The 20,429-nt window shown below is 39.1% G+C and overlaps 1 protein-coding gene across 4 annotated transcripts; it reads right to left on the bottom strand.

The window, feature by feature from the left end:
* Positions 1 to 780: 780 nt before the first annotated feature.
* On the bottom strand, positions 781 to 11,853 carry LOC105068267 (ALG10 alpha-1,2-glucosyltransferase). 4 transcript variants are annotated; one of them, XR_012504080.1, is made up of 4 exons: positions 11,455 to 11,853; positions 10,074 to 10,271; positions 2,929 to 8,387; positions 781 to 2,493 (listed from the first exon to the last, which is right to left on the bottom strand). XR_012504080.1 is itself a non-coding variant. In XM_074357846.1 (3 exons), the coding sequence occupies exons 1-3, from the start codon at positions 11,713 to 11,715 to the stop codon at positions 7,332 to 7,334; spliced, it is 1,515 nt and encodes a 504-aa protein (XP_074213947.1). In that variant the 5' UTR covers positions 11,716 to 11,853; the 3' UTR covers positions 781 to 7,331. The 4 variants fall into 4 exon arrangements, 3 of the variants coding, with proteins under 3 accessions (XP_074213947.1, XP_010952399.1, XP_010952400.1); XM_074357846.1 differs by having other exon boundaries at positions 781 to 8,387; XM_010954097.3 differs by having other exon boundaries at positions 781 to 8,387; positions 11,545 to 11,853.
* Positions 11,854 to 20,429: the final 8,576 nt, after the last annotated feature.

The raw sequence follows: 20,429 nt of genomic DNA, 5'->3' as shown, positions 1-20,429 counted from the left end.
AACAGCAGAGGAACTTTTATCAAATTAACCATTCTACCGACTGAGTAACTTAAAAAGGAAAAAAAAAAATCTATCCGAAGGCACTGAAGAGCAAACAAAAGCAGGCAAGAAACGGACAGGATTTGATGACTGCGAGATCTCACTGGGGGCGATCCATGTTTATACCTTTTCCCCTGAGGACGCACCCTAGTCTGAAAACTGCAGTATCACTGGTTTGAGGCGTGAGAGGATGGAGCTTAGGGCTGCAAGAGTAGCTATAAATTAAGAAGGGAAATCCCAGAAAGGAGGAGTCACAGAGGAGGAACCCCTAGATCTGTGTGTGAGTCCTCAGCTGACCTCTGAGCTGCATATAAGCAAGGGAGAGCCCAGTGGAAGCAAGACCTGGAAGTCTGAAAGGCAAGCAGGGGTCTCTTCTGTTTACCACCGGGGATCAAAATTTGGGATTTGAGTACTTCCAAGTAAAGTGTTTGGAAAACATTGCACTAAGAAAGAAATCCCAGCACCCACAAGTTCAAGGTGATCAGCCCATAGTTTAACTGTTTTCCACTATTGTGAGAATAAAATGAAGGCAGTCATCCAGGCTAATGATGGGCACTCATTATAGAAGCTTAAAAATATTATTCAGTTCTATTATTTCAAGAAGACTGTCATGAAGTGTAGGATTGGGTGTGTGCTGCACAGGGTGGAATGGCTGCTAGCACAAAGTGAGTGAAAGAAAAATGTTCTAGTACCCAGTTTAGAATAAGAGAATGTGTTACATAGGCACAATAAATTCTAAAATATTATTAAAAAACACATTTATTTACAAACAAAATAAAACCATGATATTTGAACAAATTTTTAAAAAGGAAAAAAAGCTTGTCTTTTATTCTTATAAAGAATAGGTTTACTTCAAAATCAGTTTTAAAAGACATGAACCCATAATATAATTTGAGAAGTCAAAAACCTCTCCATTTTACAGAATACCTTAAAGAATACAAAACATTAAAGTACCTAAAACATATATTTATAGATTAAAAAAAATTAAGATTTTCAGTCAAAATTAAAAAAATCCAAAGTATGCCATATTTAATCAACAGTTTGCTTCCAAATAGGAGTTTCCTTGGAGAAACTAAGTATCAATTTTCAAACAACTGTGCTCCTCCATCTGGTGGCTGCAATCATTCTAATTAAAATACAGGTCTTTATTTCAATGTAAATTAACGTGTCTAAAGACTCCGCTCCTGGGTTGTTTCCTTTTTTTCTCCCTTAAATTCTTAAATACGCATGCATATCACATTGCGGCACCATCACAGAACAGAAAGGGAAGACACAGTGGCAGAGGGAAGACGACCTGCCTCTCGAACAGCCAAAATTAGCATGGGCCTCGTTTTCCTCGTCTATAAGATAGTATAACCACACTCACCAGGGTTATTTTTCTTTCTAAAACACTACAAACTTGCAGGTAGACTTTGTGCCCTTCCTCCCACTTCCCCCACCCCCACCCACTGAGAATAGTGAACATGGATTCTGGAGTTTGAATCCCAGCTCAGCCGGCTTACTTTGTTATCTTGGGCAAAATACTTGAACCCTACTCAGTTCCCTCACGTGCAGGGTGGAAATAGAACAGTACTAGTCCCACAGAGTTACTGTGAGGGGCACGTAAGACAACATGGGTAAAACACCTAGAACAGTGATCAACATGATGCTCTATGAGTTTTCAAATTTGTCATCATCATAACTCACTGCTTTTGGGAAAAGACCTTGATTTACACCACTAAGCCACGAAGAAAAGAATGTCACATGGGAAGATACACTAAGTTAAATCACCTAATACGTGAGGACAAAACACATGATTTTTTAAAACATTTACCTTAGCTTCATACAATTCAGGAAACAGCTTAAAAACCACTATAATAAACAGACATGAATGCTATAAAATACTTTGTGGGTCAAAACTTAAAACTAAAAAATGTTAACTGAGACCGTAAGAAAGTTGAAGTACAGAAACACCTAGAAATATAGCACAGTGGCACCACCTAGTGGGCACTGCATTAAAAACCTTACAGCTAGGGCTTGCCCGGTGGATCCATAGGGGAAAAGCACATTCTCTTCATTAATGTAAAAGGAATCACAAAATAAAAAACCAATTAAACACTTTAATAGCAGCAGTCTCTAACACTATATAGCTTAAAATATCTCCTACTAAGTCTGTACCTCCAATTTGTTTCTGAAACAAGGGAACAGAGTTCAAAGTAGTTTTTATTCAGAAATTTAAAATGTATCAAAGTCACTATGCAAGTCACCAGAAATACTTCACCATGACTCAGCAATTCATGTACAAAATATCAGCCATACCAAGCTTAGGAATGTCAAGTCACAGGGCTGCAAGGTATCTTAAAAAGCCATTTTACTCTCCCTACTTGCTGTATGAATCCCTTCTGTAGCACCCCTGTTAAATAGAATCTTGCCTCCAGTGAGCAGGTGAACTTACTTTTCTCTGGGTCCATTCCACTGTAGAAAAATAAACAATTAGAAAATGTATGCTTTTCACGAGTTTAAATCTGTTGGCCCTTGATCTACAGGTGTGAACAGTCCGATCCTTGCAAATAATTATTCCTCAACTCTGAGATGTTATCAAGTTAAGGGATCTCTGCTTTTCCAAGTTAAACATCCTATATATTCTTCTAGCCATTTCTCTTCAACAGAACTATAAACACTCATGATCTGCTCACTCTCTTCTAAACAGTTTCTAGCATTTCTAAAAGTGACTACATCCAATATAAAAAATAACATGCCTAAAAGTGACTACATCCAATATAAAAAATAACGTGCCATGAATGGTACAGCTAAGGCAAAATGAAGGCAGATTATCACCTCTCTCTGCACCCCCTACTGCTCTTTATGAAGAACTTCCACGGCAAGGCAGAGTAGCAATCAAAGACTCACCGGCTTGGAGGTCACACCGCATTCTTAAGGAGCTGACTGCAGGCAAGTTACCAGATCAGCCTGACTTGGTTTCCTCCAGCAGTCAAACAGAAACCAACTTCTCCCTAACAGGAACACGAGTAAGGTCAAACGAGACAGTGTTTGTAAAGCAGTCTGTGCAGTGCCTACAGCTCTGTAGGAGCTAAGTAAATAACAGCGATTTTTGTTACTATTACTTTCCATCTCTCTCCCTCGTTTTGTATGTGCCCCCCGTACACATATACGGTTCAACTGAACTGAATCAACCTAAGTTTCAGTCATTGTGAAAAATCAATGCAATGTGTAGTATTTCTCTCATCAGAAAAATACCTTCTCTATTTTGGGCTGATGGTGATGCAGAACTCAAATTAAATTAATATTAAATTAATCAAATACTCTTTTTTTAAAAAGCATGATTATAAAGATACTATTGGATTACTCTCTGACAAAATTTCTTATCTTAGAAATAATTTCCAAATAGTAAATACTTTAGTGTTGAAGTCACAGATACATGTTAAAAATGTGTCTTCAGTCTATCCATTTTTATGATAATTTTCTTAGCTATGCAGGTTTTATTATATTGGAAATATTTGTCTTTTTGTCAATATTTAAATATGTTAAAAAGTACCCTAAATTACAGTTATCTCTAAATTAGTAAAATGCGGCCTGAGACAACATGAAATATTTGTAATTGGTTGTAATTTGCCTTTTCCCCTAAAACTGTTAATGATCAAGAATTCTGCTGCTATTACAATTTAATGGTTGGCAGTTAATTATTTTTCTTATTTTAAATAAACAGCAAAAGTTTTGAAATCATATTCTATTATAAAAACAACACATATTTTCAAGTAAATACCTGTGTAATTACCAAACACCACAGTAAATAAAAAATTTTAAACATAGGTCAGGAGACTTAAGATGAAAAAGGGTTAGAATGGCTCTCATTACCAAACAGGTCATTTATTTCCTGAAATTAGCTTATGGTCATGTATTATACTTTTACTAGGATATTCACTTCATTCTGTACTAAAAAACTTCATTCAGCATACATCCACTCAATATTTATTATATAATAATAAATTTATGGATGTATGGCAGGGGCTGAATTGTTTTTTGAAATAAGGTTAGGTGCCAGGCACTGACTTATGACAAATACTATTCTCATTTGAAGTGAGGACCAAAGATTAAACCACGTGCCTTATTGACTCCCAAACCACAGTAAAATAACGAATTCCTAACTCCCATGTTAAATGCTTTTTCTACAGCCCACTGTCCTAAGTTGTACTTACATTTTCATTAGAAAAAATGTTTTCATATTATTTGCATGATGTTACTTTCTTGTTTCACTTTTTAATGAAATTCTAATTGTTTTAAAGATAATAAATGCTCTCTAATCTAATGAACATGGATTTCTTTATAGAAATATTTTACTTAAAAGAGAGTCTAAAAAAATAGTCCACCATTTAGAGGGTATAAATAAAAACTGAGGCTCTCTTTTCTTCTCCACACCTGGTCTTCAGACAATTATACAGAAAAAAAATTGTCAAGCCCAGTGGTGGTTAAACTCAAACTAGAAATACACTACATTAAGCTATTTATTTATTATAAATACACTGCATTAAGCTATTTTTATTAGATACTTTATGATAGGCTAAGCACATTCCAGAAATAACTTTAAGAGGAGGAGGAAGAGGTCAGACAGCTAACACCATTTCTATTGCCAAAAGGACATGCTATGCTTGAGCTCAGGAGTGAGTGTATTTCCAAAATAAATTAAATATATAGATGTATCAGAAAAGATTTATAGGTATCCGCTAAAAGGAAATATAAATAATTGTGAAGAAACAGTATATCAGAACCTCACTAATGCCATCTAACACTTTATATGTATACAATACTCTACATTTACAACAGTAATACTCTGTATCTATACAATTTCATATAAGGTAGAAAAATTTCAGAAAGATGTATTACTGGGCCTAAAAAATGTATGGACCAAATATTTTTATCATATTCTTTAGAATAATCCCACTTACAGGGTTTAAGAACAATAATTGTAAGGGCCCACAGGCTCCCCAGCCTGTAAACACTTTTTTTTTTTTTTTTTTGACAAAGAATTACCTTGTAATTAAGAAACTCAGTCAAGTCTAATATCAAAAATATCTATTTGGTAAGTCTTGAAAAATGTTCAAAACACACATAACTTAAGGATGTTCCTAAAAGCAACACTGTACAGCACCTTTTAATTCACAGAATTCCAAAAGATCCCTTAAAAGACAGGGACTCAACACTTCAAAGTTAACAGGAACAATGATTCCCTCAGTCCATGGGGTGGAACAGTCTCCTCATTCTTGCTAGGTTAGAGAGAAAAAGTTTTCATCCCAGAAATATGCCTAAAAATAAAAGCCTTGCACCAAGAGTATCAGATAAGAAAGTTGTTTTTCCTAACTTACACATTTTGGGGAGAATTTTGACTTCCTGGAACTCCCGTCTCCCATTATAAAATCATAATTTGTCTGAGCGTGCTTTCTTGTCTTATTTAAAAAATTTAGGTAGAAATATCCATTGTACAGTCACTGTTATTATTAAAAAATCAATCAATCTGCTTTCTGAGCACTAAATAGAGCACAACTTGGCCCCACAGAGTTTATACAATAAAAGATTTTGTATTTATTACTCAAGACTACACTTGTAATTTTCACCTGCACACAATTTTATATTTGCAAATGAAGCATGTTTTCCAAATCCACTCATTGTGTCAAACCCAAAGAAAGCATAATTCAACACTGAAGACAGTTCACACAGTGATTAAAAAGTTTACAAACGTAAAACTGGATTAAAAGATAAATTCTACTCACAGTTCTAAGTTTACATGTCAAAGTTAACATATTCAAATAATACTTTTCTGTAATAGGATGAAAACCCAAAGAATGTACTCAAAATAGCAGACATGGAATCCAAAACCAACCCCCCCCCAAACCCCTAACCTAGAAAATAAGACTAGATCAAATAATTTCTAAACTTCCCTTAAATTCGAACTATTTTCAGATCATGGAATCAAGTATCAGTTATTTTTAGTTTTACAACTATGTGACCTTGGAAGTCACTTGTTTTTAACCTCTCAGAAAAGATACAATTTTATTTAAAATATCTCAGCAAAGAAATTCTTTCCTACACATTTTATGAGTTTTATCATAAAAATCTACTTTGGTAACTTTGGTGGGTTGAAAAGTGCCCCCCAAAAGACAGGTATACTCGGAATCTGAACATATGACCTCATATGGCAAAGAGAGTCTTTGCAGATATTATTAAGTTAAAGCTCTGGACACGCGGTCATCCTGGATCAGGGTGGGCCCTAAATCCAAAGACACTGTCCTTGTAAGAGAAAGAAGACAGAGAGGAAGGCATGTGAAGCCAGAGGCAGGGATGGGGATGATGCACCTGTAAACCAAGGACCACCAAGCATTTCAGACACCGGAAGGCAGGAGAGAGCACAGGATGGGTTACCTTTCAGAGCCTCCAGGAGTCACTAACACTGCTGACATCTTAATTTTAGACTTCTGGCCTCCAGAACTGTGACAGACATTTTTTTAAGCCACCAAATACGTGGTAATCTGTAACGGCCATGGCATCCATAGGAAACTAATACAGTGATGTATTTCAGGAAGAAAATCCCCTTTAAAAAGTGTTATCATCAACACAACTTATCTTTGGCCATCATATTTTCACAGTAGGAACAGTGAGAGGACTTCCATCATTCCTAGATTTTTAACAAAAATCAGCAACTTGATTCCCAGATAAACACAGAAGAGCCTCTAATTTTATAACATGCACTATCGATGTGAGTCTGTTTTGCCTGATGCTTAAAATTACATTCATTAAAATATTAAACAACTTTTCAGTCAAGACTATTATCTCATCATCTGTAAATGTTCTTCAAAGGCTTTGCTACTTCTTTTGGAAGAGAATGAGTAAGTTCCAGCACCACAAAGCATACCCAGGTTTCTTAAACTTGGTGTAAAAAGCTTCCAAGCTTTTTGAGTGGCCAAGAGTATCAAAGAAATACCATGAGATAGCTGCAAATAATTTTATTTTCCCATCATTTTTTGGGCTTATGGAGCATGTCTTAAAATTTTTCTGTTTTTTATCACTTCACTGCCTTAGATTTTATATATATATGCATATATACACACACACACACACATATATATGTGTATATACATATATTTAAAATGTTTGATATTTAAAACATTAAAAAAAAGTCTTATGATCTGAGGCTTACCATGGTGCCCAAAAGAAATTCCAAAATTTCTACTTACTCAGTTTTCATTATGAAAATAGTCTAAATAATAAATCTATTTCTGGAGCTCCAGATAACCCTGCTATTACCACATGAACCTCTGAGTGTCCGGACTGTCTGGCCACTGAAAAGTCTTGTGCAGGAAGATGTAAAAAGTCAGGAAATTGATGACTGCATAGCAGCCCAGCTCACAGACAAGCCTGGATGTGGGCGGCAGGGGTATGTTAAGTCTATAAATGACATAAGGTAAAATGAAGTAACGAAACTCTAGCAATTTCTGAGGTACTGTAACAGCAAATAAGCACACAAAAAACATTAAATTCCAGAAAATGGGCTTTGACTTCAGTGAGTCCGCTATGCTCCAACCAGCAAATATGTAGAGCGGAACTAACAAATATCTCACAATTTCGTGTCTTTGGAAAACTCTCTTCCACACGTAGAAGGTGTAATGTCTGTTGTCTGCTAGCAAGTACTTATGAGCATAAGTAAATCTCCAAACTAAAAATATGGAGACTAAAGTCACTGCCAAAAACTGAAGTTTCCGTTTCCACACCAAGCAGAGAAAAGCCCTGATCTTGCTAAGAGACAAGAGGTGAGGAAAGGAAAAAAAGAGAGTAAAAGAGCAAAAGTAGAACAGCTGGGGAAAGTGCAGACAGGCTTCATGGCTGCTCCTATCGCCAATCACCACCCCGCCGTTGACGGCCACAAAGGCGCAGAAGAGCAGCGCGAGGAGGCCGTAGGGCCAGGTCAGGAGCAAGAGTGCACTCAGGTTCTTAAACGACGTGGAGTAGGCCAGCAGAAAGCGAAGGATTTTCCTGAATTCTGAAAACGGCCCTCTAACAGGGGGGAGCCTCTCTTCCTTCTTCTTCTGCAGCTCAGTTTTCCAGGCTTCTGTTAACTTCTGTGCGATGACATTTCCGGCGCAGAAGACAGCCCAGATGATGTTTGTTTGACGAAACATGAAGCCACAAAATCCAAGCAAGGCTGAAGTTTTATGATTTCCATAAAGACACATCAAGTAGGCAAAAAGAGTAAAAAACATGGATCCTGCTTCTGTATAATAAAGGAAGTTAAAAAAATAGAGCGTGGGAAATATTGCTAACGTTACTGTGGACAAGATTCTCTGGACACTTGAGGTGGCCTACAAGGAAGAGAAAACACAGTTCACAATAAACAGGCTACTTCTGCTCAGCTAGAGAAGACATTTACTATATATATATATATAAAAAAAAAGGCCTGAATCTTACTTACTTAAATAAAATTATTCAGTATTAATCTAATTTCTGACTTTGCAAAAACACAGTATGTATTTATGAGAGCACTTTCTGATACTTTTTAGCTCGGAAGCCAATAAAACATTGCACGTGTCTGTCAAAATTCTACGGCTTAAAATACTTGGAGTCGTTCAATAAGTAGTTAAGGAGTTACTGTCTGCAAGACACTGAACGCAATTCTACAGGGAACACGGGCGTGAATGGGACACAGTGTGGGTGGTTCCATTTCGGTGAGCTTATGTCCTAGTGCCGTCCATAAGCATTCACTGAGCCATCACCACCAATTTCTTTTAAAGATATCCCTTCAAAACTCTGCACCAGAGAGAATATACGTATGCATATAGCATTTATACCACCATACCCAGTGATCTTACTAGTCCGTGATGATATTACAGAGATCTTCCTGAAAATAGTGGGCCCGGTCTAAAGTTAAATATCTTCTTTTGCCCTGACGGATTACTTCAGAGTTTGAAAGTATTCTTATGCCCTTGAATTCCACCCTCCACTTACTCTAAATCACCAAGCCAGATCACGCAGTTCCCTTAATTAAAATCAAGAGCTGTCCATCACCTACCAGATAAAGGCCAAAAAACCTTCTATAACATAAAGATATTCATGACCTCTCCCCTACGACCTCTGTATTTTATAATCTTATGGTTTCAGATAGCAATTCCCTGCATCCTGTTGCTCAACGCCTTTCTGCTTCTGCTCATGCTGTTTCTCCTGCCGGCAGTCATTCCAGTTCTAGCCCTATCTGTCGATTCAGCTCAGGTGCCATCTTCTCTGAGAAGCCTCACCCAGTGCCACCCACACCTCTCCCTCCCAGTTAGGCTGCAACAAGTGCTCCTCTGCTCCTTCTCTGTATCCTCATAACCTTTCACATTTATCCCCCTCTCATAACTTACACCATTGAAATCACCTAAGTTAAAAATAATTATTATAACTAACATTTACTGAGTCTTTACTATTACATCAGGCAGTATTCTGAGCACCTTCCATTGATTAAGCTCCTTTACTCTTCATAAGAGTCCTATGATGTAGACTCTGTATTTTTCCCATTTAACAGACAAAAACATAGAGTCACTAAGGGGCAAACTGCCCAAAGTTACACAATTAGTAAATGGACAGAATTCAAACCCAGGTAATTCATCTCCACGGTCTGTATTCTTAAACCACATAAAAATTCCTCAGGTAAAGTCTGTTTCCCCTAACGAAGATAAAAGTTTTATAAGAAAGAGATTGCCCTACTTACACGTCTGTAGTCCCAGTGCTTAGCACACGAAATAAGCTCAGTAAATAGTTACTGAACTGGTTTAATTCATGAAAATTTACTTTATAGATTTTATAAGTAAATATGAGTTATTCAAGTATTTTAGAAATTCAAGTATTTTAGAAATATCTTCTAAAATGGGGGTAGGGAACTTGCTTCATCTTTACAAAAGATACACAAATACTAAGGATTGAATACATTTTTCATCAATTTCATAAAACCAATTCATCGTAACTGTCGATGACTGTACATAAGCTTACAGTAAATTATTCTGAACACAAACCTTGTGTCTGGGTTGCACCTTGCGAAGAAGCAAATATAATAAATAGAAGTTGCCAACGCTGAAGAGAAGATTTACAAATCTGAGCATTCCAATGGAGCAGACAACATGTTCTGACCATCCAAAGATCCAACTGGCAGGTTTGACCACTCCGACTGACAGCAGGTATAAGCCAGGTAACGTAGTAATCATGGGGTCCCACTTAAAAATAAAAGGCCGATAATGAAGCAAGAGCAAGAGGTAATACCAGTAAGACAGACATAAAGATATTAAGCTCAAACACATCTCTACCAACGATCAGGCATTTGGGGAAGTTATCCTACGACAAATCAGATACCTCCTCTAAAGAGAAGCGTTGCTTATGTTTTGCACCTGTACTTGCTCTGTGATTCTTAAGGTACCAGCAACCAGTAGGCAACAACCTGAACTCAGTTTCTATTTTCCAAGACATACTCTTTAGAGGGCCTGTATTTTTTGGCGATTAAATTGCAAATGCTCCAGTTGTAGAAAGGCTGGAAACATCCACTGGAACTCTGACGGGCTTAGAGATCAAAGTATTTGAAGGGATTAAACCACAGGCTCCATGACTGCTACCATGTACTGAGCCCGGAACTGTGCTAAGCCCTCTGAATTCAATCCTGCAACAAGCCCTAAAGTACTTAGCCTTTTACTGTCATTTTCAGATGAGAATAACCTGAAACTCAGAAAATATCCAAGCCACATGACTAGCAAATTACAGCGCCAAGATTTAAAAGCAGGTTTAACTACAGATTTTGTATTTCGAACCACTACTCTATAATACCTTTTACCAGAAGGGATGGATAATATGTTTATTTTTGTACCTGTACCTATATATCTACGTAGCAAAATATATATTCAAACATCCTGGCACTTCACTAGTTGCCAGTTAATCCGGTTAATAGACGGTCGCTAAAACACCAAGGACGGAATTAATGTAACATATCACTTCTCAGAGGCTGTGGATTCCCCCCTGCCCCTCCTACCCAGTTCCTAAAATCCACAGTGAGGTGCCTGACAGGTGAGCTAAACCGAAGTTTTCTTGTATTTCCTGGGAGTAATCCAATGTCTCTTAACCCCTGAACTGGCAAAGAAAAACTAGGCTATCCGTTGCCAAGAAGAGGGGCAGTAACTCAGTTCCCCATCAGTTAATTTCCCAGAGCATTTCTTCCTAGAGACAGATCTACTGTTTACTCATTTATTTAGCAGGTATTTCACAGATCTCAGAGACAGGAACAGAGATAAAGAACCCAGTTTCTTTCCTGTTTGAATTGGCAGGAGCTAAGGATAAGGGTGGGAGAAACCAGCGCCGGGGCCGGGCCGCCCTCTCTAGCGTGTCCTGGGCGGGACAGGCTGGAGGCCCCACCTGCGAGAGGGAGAAACGGCCCCGACAGCGGCGCTGGGCCGGGGCCGCCCTCTCTAGCGTGTCCTGGGCGGGACAGGCTGGAGGCCCCACCTGCGAGAGGGAGAAATGGCCCTCACAGTAGCGCTGCGCCTGCGGCAGGTGGAAGATCTCGTCCATGTAGGGCTCTCGCAGCGCCCGGCTGAAAGCCGAGAAGAGGAGGCAGGACACTAAAAAGGTACAGCTCAGGGCGGCCGAGAAGTAGTAACCCTCCAGCTGCGCCATTTCTGGCCCCCTGGCCAAGAACCCAGTCCTGGAAAACGTGCGCGGGAGGCTCAATCCGGAGAGTCGCGCTTGACACTCGGGCTCGAAATGGGCGCGCAAGGCGGGACTGGCCCGCGGGGCCCGAACAGAGCCGGAAGGCAAAGGATGCTGGGAGAGCGCGGACCCCGAGCTTCCGGGAGCATCGGGTCACTGTTTCCCAATGGATGAGTTTAGGTAACGGATTGGGCTGTTGCCCTGTCAATCACGTTGCGCAGGGCGCGCTGAGTGGTCGGAACAGCCGGGAGGGGCCGATCTCGTCTGCGGACGCTGCAGTGGCGCAGCTTGAAGCTTCGAAATGAAAGCAGCTGCTTATCCTTAAGGTTTCCCTAGGGTTGTTGTTGTTTTTCCCCTCTGATGATCCCATCCCTTACCTATAGGTGGCGGCGTTTCCCCATGTTTGCAATCCCCAAGCTCTTAAAAAACGTGCGCATTTTCCTGCCCAGGTTATTTCTGTTTTCACTTAAGTGATCTGAATTACTGAAACATTCGGTTCCAAGGCATTTGATTTCCTCAGCTTTGGAGGGTGGGAGAGCGACCGTTGGTTGTGGAGCAAAGATTGAGACTTTCACATTAAAACTTGAAGGTCCAGAGGGGCCCTTTACTGCTGAATGAACTTTGCTAAGGAATTTTTAGGTTTAAAGAGAACTTCAAATAACGCCACTCTCAAAGAGGATTTTTAAAAAATCAATATTCTTAGTGCACTCTGGAAGATAGATTGCAGTACTCTATGGGAATTGGGGAAAGCGATTATTTTAGAAATTGGGGTATTTTAGTTAAGGAAGGCTTCTCTGTACCTGTAAGTTTGATTGTTTTTACCATCTCTTGCGGCATTCTTTTTTTCCCACTAAATAATGAGCATGACCATCTTAATGGGTGGCACTCTGTATCGTTTATATTTTTAGTCCCCCAGATAGCTTTCACATATTAGATACTTAAATTTGAAGGCTTTTATAGCCTGCATTGACCTCACACAATTCCAGTATAGTATCCAGTTGGAAGCTGGAGGTGAAAGTATTTGAAGAGTGCTGCAGATAAATTATGTCTTGTAATTTTACCTTGTGCATAGCTGGCAGTGTTTTGTAGCAAAGTGATCTCTTGGGTAACCTCAGTCATGTTGTCTTTGGTAGGAATACATCAAGGGTTTGTTCAGAGTCGCAAACCTCAGGGTTTTCAGTTCAGCTCTTTCTCTGGGTCAAAGCTAATTCACACTCTCCAATTTAAGAAACTTTCCCAAATCAAACTGAGTGGTTCCCTAATACCTCTCTGCCATTTTCTTATTAATACGAGGGGCACAACGCGAATAAGTGACGTGATATGACCGTATATAAACCACTGGAATAAAAGCGTGTCAGGATCCTACTTTGATGTGATGCGTAGCTTTGCTTTCCCTGTACTCTCCCGTTTTATCATTTAGTCCATGCTGTACTTAATCTATCTGAGATCATGTTCAGATGAACTAGTCTTCAACAGGTTGATATGCTCTGCAAATATCTGACCCCAGACCCCATGACTTGCTCAACCATGATACACATTCTGTAGCAGGAGGAAAATACCTTTTTACTCTACCATTCTGAGTTCTCACCTAGGGCATCTATCATGAAACACAGATTAAGAAGTAAAAAGCATACAAGCTTCTTTAATGTAAGTTTTATGTGCTACGGGAGCCTTCATAAGGAATAAAGACCTGAAGGAATACTTAAACCTGAGGGGTTTTCTGTTAGACTTGATGGAGAGCAGAAAGTCATGGGTGGGACAAAGGATATGAAGTGAGTGTAATAAACTGAAGGAAACTTAGCAAGGCCTGTTTATTCAGATTTCTGTGTTCCTTTGTCTTTAGAAATCAGGATGCATCTTTCTTCTGGGTATAGAAAGGTCACCTCTTACGTAAGGATTTTGTGACCTATTTCAGGGGAAGGTAAGAATGTCCTCCCTATGTTTTGTGACCTGCTTAATTGGAAGATCAGATAGTCCTTCCCACACATGCTATTTCTCAAATTCCTTACTCGAAATATTCAATGTGCCAAGGCACCATATTTTGCACTAGCATGTCCTGAACCCCTGTCAGTACTCTGCAGGCTACTGACCTTCCCTAGAAATAGTGGGCATTTTTTTTTAAGGCAAAGTATTTTTGGACAAGGCCAGACATTTCTCTCCATAATAATTACCACCAAGATCTTACGTTAAACATCTGACCCCTATACATATCCCACACATTAAGATAACTGGGAAATTTCAAGGAAATACGGAGTTAAAACCCCATATTCTAAAGAACTAGGGATCTTCACTAATAGTCTACTTGCCTTCATTTTACAGAAGAAGCTGAAGTTAAAATAAGTGACTTATCTGAAATTGCATAGGAAGTTAGTGGCAGAGCCACGAGTAGAAATTAGAACTTCAGACTGAGTCATAAAATAACACCATAGGCTTATGGTTTAAAATCATCTTCAATTTATACTGAATTGAATGTTTTATTAGTGCCACTAACCTTTTATTTACATTCTGTTCCTTTGTATTTCCATTCACCAAGTCAAAAATACAACTTTCTTTTTTTTTTTTTTTTTTTTTAAGTGTCCATGGTGTGGGCTAATTGCATCAAAATCTGCCGGGGAGCTTTGTAAAAAACTAGATTCCAGGACACTATCTCACATAACTGAATAATAATTTTCAGACAATAATCATCAGTGGAAAACATAGTACCTAAGAATGCTAAGAAGCACTAAGAGGTCATCATAAAATACTCCACTAGTTTGTTGGTAAATTACTTTTACTGTCTACAAAATTAATGAAATTGTTATCACTTGTCCACTTTGGGATTATGACATCTTTGATAACCTATAAATACTTTTCCAAGGTCTGTCACTAGATCAAGACCTAACATTAACATAGCCACCTCTGGGGATTTTAATGAAGTTACATTTTATTAGAGCCATGTTTTTTTTGTTGTTGTTGGGGGGAGGCAATTAGATTTATTTATTTGTTTATTCTTAGAGGAGGTACTGGGGATTGAACCCAGGACCTCCTGCATGCTAAGCATGCACTCTACCACTTGAGCTACACCCTCCTCACTTATTAGAGCCATGTTTTAAAACTAGATCACCATTAATATTCCCCTTATGTTCCCTATTTTCTGTAGGTCCTTATTTTGTGAAAAAGAGTCATCATTAAGATGGGCAATCCCATTATCATAGCTCCTCAGTTGAATTTTTTTTTTTTTTATTTTGTGCTGTCTCTTGAATTATGATATAACAAGTTATGGCAAAAGAGCAATTTCTTTTGGAGTTCTAAGACTAGGCAGTATGTGCAAGAAATAAATGTTTGTTAACTTAAGCTTAATAGGTTTTGCATTTATTACTGCCATTAAAACTTGGCCCATCTCGAACTGACATAATACTGTATATAAATAACTCTGTGTGAAACACTCGTTCCATAACAGTGAGTTTCCCCAAAAGTTGGAATTGTGATAACTGAGAAATTTGTCAGAGTACCATCACTTTGAAGCGATAGTCCAAGTAACATTCTTCCTCTTTTTGAGCTCTTTCATTTTCTACCGAATCAAAATACTGTCCATGTGATAGTCACAGTGATGGTTTACTTAGTTTTAGGTGCCAACCAGTTCTAGCTATAGCAGGATACTGCACCTTGGGCTAAAATCGTAGATGACAACCTCTAAAATGCAGTTAGCCTTGAGGTCAATCTCAACATTCCAATAAAAAAAATTAACATTAATAAATTAATCAACCAATTAATTAAAAAGAAAACACACAAAATCTTGGTACAAAAGTGTTAGCCAATACTTTAGCTCTTTCCTGAAAATATCTTGGAGATATGATGTAGGATGACCAGTCATCCTGGTTTACTGGAGACTTCCCAGTTTTAGCCTTGCAAGTTGTGAGAAATCCCTTAGTCTCTGTCAAACAGGGATGGATGGTCATCTGGAAAGTCACACCATACACCCTAAACCAAAACTCCCTGAATATCCCTTATAATACTGGTTCTTAAAGTGTGGTCTCTGAACTGGCAATGTTAGCATCACCTGGGAACCTGTTAGAAATGCAAATTGTTAAGCACTGTCTTAGACTTACTGAAACAGATACTCTGGGGGTGGAGCTAAGCAATCTGCACTTTGATATTTATTTAATAATCAATTTATGATTCTCTTGAATTCCGAGTTGAACCTGATGCACATTAAAGTTAGAGAATGCTGCATTTCTCAACATTGTCCTTGCTTTTCTGGCCACCCATCCTACTTTGTCCCCTCTCTAGGATCTTTTCTTCTTCTTCTTTTTTTTTTTTTTCACTTTCTTTCTCATGGAGAGAATTTTGGCTTCTTCATTTCTTCATCTGCATGCTTTCCCTATGAAAAGACACTGTTTAGTTCCAAGCAATATAGAGACTCCTCACTCCTCATCTGAAAACAAAATGAGTAGCTGGAACAATGGTCCTACCCTTATTGCTACCAGTTAAGGAGAAACATTCCAAGGAAAAGAAACTTCATGAAGACCTTCACCCTTAAATTATGCAAAGTTTAAGAGTGTCACGAATCGATTATTAAATGAGTTGGGCTAGTATGTCAATGAAATTGTAGTACCATTAGATCAACCAAAGTGAAAAGTTATTTAGAAAGAAAGACATTCACTTAATCTGTAATTTTACCTTTTTAATAAGCACAGTAATGTGGTCTTATTAATTTTAACATTTCAGAGTTTGGACAGAGATTTGTGACACAATTATTATTACTGAAGATATGCTTGTCCAAATTAGTGTGAAATATTGAAGAGGGTCTCAGGTTGCTTGCTGGTTTCACGGCAGAGCCAGAAGGCATGAGGGCACCCTCAGGCTGACCATTCGATGCCCTGCACCAAATTGAAAGTTTGGCATACATTTAAAGTATTATTCTTTAATTATCTGCATGATATTGATTTACTGAGAACAGAATAATCTGAATTTCCATTAATAAAATTTAAATATAGAAACTTTCATTTAGATTTTATTTTTTAGTAAGGTAGAGATATTTTGTGTTTTATATTGCTTTTCCGAAAGAGACAACAAACTATATTAAAGGATTTATAAATATTTAAAACACTAAAATGAAATACTACATTGTTTATTGCTGTCTCAAAATTTTACTTTCTGTAACTATCAAATTTTGATAACTGATAATGAAAACTGTGCAAACATTTGAGGTACGTCTGTGTCATTAAGGAAATGGTTTTTCAAAGGCTTCTTTCCACTAGAGGGTGCTGACAACTTCAGCCAAATCAGGACCAATTTTCAACCTTTCCTAAGCTGTTTCCAGTAATGTTTTAGTCCTGTTTATTGATTGGCACCCAAATATAAGCCTAACAAGACTGTCACTCAGGATGGATGAATTTGTAGTTTCAAAAGTCTTTGTTTCCAATACTAATTCATTGCTGTTATTTTTTGTATTGATGAATCCTTACAATAATCATATCATCATGCAAGAAATATTGGCGGCAGGTGAGAGACTGGGCCTGCGGGCATGCATGTGCGTGGAGGTTGACTGGCCGCCACTCAGGGACGAACATAAAGACATTGCACACTTTCCTGGACCCTTTAATGAAGTGATGTGAAAGCCTTGGTCCTCCAGGGAAGGTGACATGTTCGCATCCTATGACCTAGGCAAAGTCCCACTGACTCTGGAGAAAGTAAAAGCTTTCTGCTGCTGATGGAGGGGCCCAGCATCCTGCACTAATTCAAAGCAGAGGTCTGTTGCCACCAGGAGGGATGGAGACTCTCCCTTGCTCTGGAGCCACAGATGCAAAGCAGAGTTTGATGGCCATAGAATGGAGTGACAGGAACAACGTGAAAGTCGACCTCTGAGGCCTCATGATACAGGGCCCTCTTCACACAGAAGACGGGCCGCGAACACTGAGCCCACCTGCTCGCTTCCCGCTTGAGACTGGCACTGAGTGACAAGGCAGTTCACTGCTGCAGTGGGGCGAAGGCCCGGGGACAGAAGCCTTTGAAGCGCAGGCTTGCAAGGATGGCTGCAAGTTGAGGGCGGAGCAGGAATATTGGGAGAAAACCTTTGGCACCCATGGTTCGATGCTCAGCACAAGGCAAAAACAGACTTCTACTAGAGTTTGAAGCTCACAGCATACCTTCATGTGTGCGTATGTGTGTGTGTCTTGATTAGATAACCTGAACACACGTTTCCATAGAGTCTACACCGAGGAGTGCAGTAGCTGTTTCCTAAGTCTCTGTATTTTCTAGTTTAAATACTGAAAAAGGGTTTTCCAAAGTGGTTGTGCTGAGACAGGAAAGGGGCAGGGCACAGCCACTCAAGGAATGCCACAGCAACTCACATCAAAACGGTGAGAGATTCAACCCCCAGGAGGCCTTGAGGCTCAGGATGTAGAGATTTAACTTCTAGCAGAGCTTGAGCTTCATTTAACAGCCATTTGTAATGTATTAACATGGTGAATGACACACCCACAGGCGCCATGGCAGTCCTGAGGCTGGCCACAAAAGGTCACAGGGTGGGAAACGCCCAACTTCCTGGGAACCCCAGTCCCTCCCCCAGGAGAAGACTTAGACTGGGCCTTCCACGTATTAACATAGGAAGCCACCAAGCCCATAAAAACCAGCAACACGGTGCCCGCACGTCTCTCTCCCTCTTCAGAGACGGCCCACACTCTGTCTGTGGAGTGTGTACCTACTTTTAATCCGAGCACCCAACCCCACACCTCGTGGCCTTTCTCTTGCGTTGCGCTCTGTAAGGTGTGTATCTCTCTAAGCCAATCTGCCTTTCCTCAGCTGTGGCTCGCTCTTGAATTCCTTCCTGTGTGAAGCCAAGGACCCACACTTGGTGGGGCACGTCCCAGGGGCTCAGCCGAAGCCTGGGACACGGCCCTCCTCACACCTCACATCCATTTTTCCTGCATCAGTTTTTGCTGGTGGCTGAGCACCCCATCTCCTCACTGGGAAGGGACTTTTACTTGCTCATTAATTCCAGGCAACAAGCCAATTCAGAGATCCTTACACGAAAGACCCCTGCCAGGAAAAATGTCTGCTCCCAAGCCAGAGGAGGTCTCCCTTCCACCACACATTGTTTCTCAAGTGGCCCCTGCTGTCTGGGAAGCTGAGGTCCCTGACAGAGCTGCGACTGTCAGGCTACCATTAGAAATGAGACCGCGTGGGGCTGCAGGCTGAATCAAGAGCCATAATTAAAAAACTTCTCAAACCCAGGAAGGCGCCTCAGTCGTGTTTGTGAGTAGATAGCCATCAGTGGGACGACACTGGCCATGGCTGATGTTCGGAGCCTGATAGAAATTTGGGGGGGAAGCCTTCTTTCCCTAAGCTGAATGAGGAAAAACAAAACTGTCTTTATTTTATGAATCTAGTCTTTACAGGACCAGATGTGTGGCCCAGAAATAACACAAAACCTACCAATCCTTTCACCTCCCCCCAAAACTCCCCTGCTTGTCTTGAGATGAGTATTGAGGAAAGAGTTGTTTTGTTTGTTTGTTTTGTTTGTTTGTTTTCCCCTGGACTTAAGGCAACAAAGTCTTTCTAGGAGAAACTTGCCTTTCTATGCCTTTGAGATACCAATATTCTACATTGTCTTCTCCAGGAACTCTGATCTCACCATCTTTTTAAAATGCAAATCTCAAAAAAGAGGAAATAAGTAATTTGGAACTTGTTGAGGACCGATAGAAATTTTTCTCTTTTTCATAAATATTACTAAAAACATTTAGCCATTTAGACAGGCAACTTTGACTTGTTCTGTCTGCTAAAAGCCCAACTTAAATCCAACCTATTTTGTAGCTAATTGGTTTTACATTGTTATATGTGATTCATGGCTAAAAGTTTAAGATGGAAAAGATAAGGTGTCCGTTTCACATGTTTGTGTGCCATAGATGTATGATATTGGCAAAGTTAAATGATGAAAGGGCCCTATTTAATTGACTTAAAGGAAATTAAGGGCTTATATACTCAAAAATATAAAAGAAACTAGCCCAAATGAATTTCAAGTTCATATTATCTAAAAAGTATTCAGTAGTAGTATTGGTATTGAAACTAGCTTAATCTTGTTGGTTTAATAATATAAACACGTCTTTAGAGTCAGCGATGTTAAGTATAATATTTCTACCTGCATTACTCAAGGTCAAATAAGACTTTACTATTCCTGTCATAAGTTTGTCAACAAGAAAAGGAACTTGGTGTAAAAAATGCTTTCAAGAAAAGTAAATATAAACAAAATAACAGCTTTGAGGTAAACTCTATAGGAGTAATTACATTTTGGGAAATGTCTATCTGTGTCATTTATAAACTATGAAAACAGTAATTTCTGGGCAGGTCTAAGTTTACCTACGTTTGCCTTCTTAGGAAAAAGAAAAACTAAAACATAAGTTTCCAATCAGGAAATGCTGATTGTGAAGGAGGAGTTGATAAAATGGCCACACTTTGGCTAGCAGACTGCTTATTCTTCTGCTTGCCCTTACAAGGGTCAGCTGACCTGACTGACTGGGTGCTACTCACATTTCCAAGCCCATTGGTAAAACTAAAGCTATTGATTTTACCGTTTCTACTTTATTCCAGTGATGAAAAGCTATAATCATGCTTGGTCTCTGAGTCCATCTTCAGGGAGAGGGTCACAGAATTGTAACCTTACGAAGTAGGCTAAATAACAAGAAGACCACGCCTTGAGTGCT

Source organism: Camelus bactrianus, chromosome 34 (assembly GCF_048773025.1).
Source record: "Camelus bactrianus isolate YW-2024 breed Bactrian camel chromosome 34, ASM4877302v1, whole genome shotgun sequence".
In the NCBI taxonomy this organism is placed as follows: domain Eukaryota; kingdom Metazoa; phylum Chordata; class Mammalia; order Artiodactyla; family Camelidae; genus Camelus; species Camelus bactrianus.
The sequence above is the reverse complement of the archived record's forward strand: the minus strand, read 5'-3'. Positions and strand labels throughout refer to the sequence as shown.